The following is a 1482-nucleotide window of genomic DNA, read 5'->3' on the forward strand; positions in this document are numbered from 1 at the left end:
TCAGCGTTCAGTTTCTGGAAGTCTGCATGGACGCCTTCACCTGAGCTGAATGAGAGGGCCTGTGTGGCATTGAAGACAAAGACTGAAAGGATGTGACACTGAGCCTGAGCGACCCTAATGTAACAATTTATGGTCCAAAGGCAGAAACTGGACAACTTTATTCTTTCAGCATCATGTTTAATAATAAGCCTTATTGTGAAACTGTTATATGCTGTTAATATATTTAATATTTACTTTTCATGTCTATAGGAGGCTATTATGATGTGTTATGCTAGAGTTTATTTTTCATGTGCTTGACCACTGTCCCAGTTTCCAAATATTCTTATTGCAGCTAAATTTTTGTGGTTAGCTGCAGGGCAGGGGTGGAGCAGTGGGTTCAGGGTGTGGTGTCAGGAGAGGCTGACTCACACACCTGACCATCATCAAATCATGTCTCTCCTTTTAACGATGTTGCTGGGACCGGAGTAGGAAGCCATGTGGAGTGCTGAAAGGAGAAGGCATCTGAAAAGCTGCGCAAACGAAGTAGGTAAAAAAAAAACCCCATGTCAAAAAAACACCTATAAACGTTCAACACCTTTGCCGGGGCAGGCCCGGGAAATGGCCTAGCTTGCGGCTATGCAGCGGGAGAATGCTTCAGTGTTACACCGCCAGTAGGAACAGCTGCAGGACCAGTCGAGCATCTGAATGTAGTCGAGCATCAGGTCGCTCGGGCTGGCTATTTGCCGACACATCTGCCGCTACCAGCTGTGTCCCACTACCATACGGGAAAGGGAGATGGCCCCCATGCCTTCCTGGAGGTCTTTTGGGCCACAGCGGAAGCATCCCATTGGCTGGAGGAGTTCTTCACCACCATGGCCCACCGCCACCGAGCTGCGAGAGGCATTAACCTGCTTGCCTCTGCTTTTTCTCCACAGGTCCTGGTGGCTACACACCCTCTCCTTGATCTGAGAGGGGTATACAGCGTACCAGTAAGGTGTCAAGGGGGTATACACCAGGCCTTGGTGGACATGGGCTGCACGCAGACCCTGGTTCACCAAACACTGATTCGAACCAAGGAATTGTTGGAGGCAGAGTGGGTGGAGCTTAGCTGTGTGCATGGGGACATACATGAACATCCCATAGTGCAGCTGCAAATTAAATACAAGGGCAAAACACATAGAGTAAAGGCTGGAGTTAACCCACAGCTGACACATCCCTTAATTCTGGGGACAGATTGGCCGGGGTATAATAACCTGCAGCGTCTGTGCTGCGCTAAGTGGTGATGCGGGGGTCGTGTGGCGCTGCCGGCTTGAGTTATTCACTCCTGGAAGAGTTTCTGCTGGAGCAGTCTTGGAAGGACACCCTGCGCCAAGTGATAAAAATTAATGTTCACATGGTGCACCTTGAAAAAACATTTTATTTAACCAAAATAAAAACAGAAACAAGACTTTTGAAAGAAGAATGAGAAAACTGGGATACAGAAAGATGAGGGAACCCTAAAAT

At 48.2% G+C, this 1482-nt stretch overlaps 1 protein-coding gene across 1 annotated transcript in view; it reads right to left on the bottom strand.

Moving 5' to 3' along the window:
- The window catches only part of LOC102204147 (leukocyte elastase inhibitor-like), a 4993-nt gene that overhangs the window by 1413 nt on the left and 2098 nt on the right, over nucleotides 1-1482 (bottom strand). Inside the window, exon 3 of the mRNA XM_005745086.2 lies at nucleotides 6-59. Coding sequence (XP_005745143.1) covers nucleotides 6-59 — 54 coding nt within the window. The remainder of the gene's footprint in view (nucleotides 1-5; nucleotides 60-1482) is intronic.

Source organism: Pundamilia nyererei, unplaced genomic scaffold, assembly GCF_000239375.1.
Source record: "Pundamilia nyererei isolate P.nyererei 1_Seehausen unplaced genomic scaffold, PunNye1.0 scaffold00153, whole genome shotgun sequence".
NCBI classification, from domain to species: Eukaryota; Metazoa; Chordata; class Actinopteri; order Cichliformes; family Cichlidae; genus Pundamilia; species Pundamilia nyererei.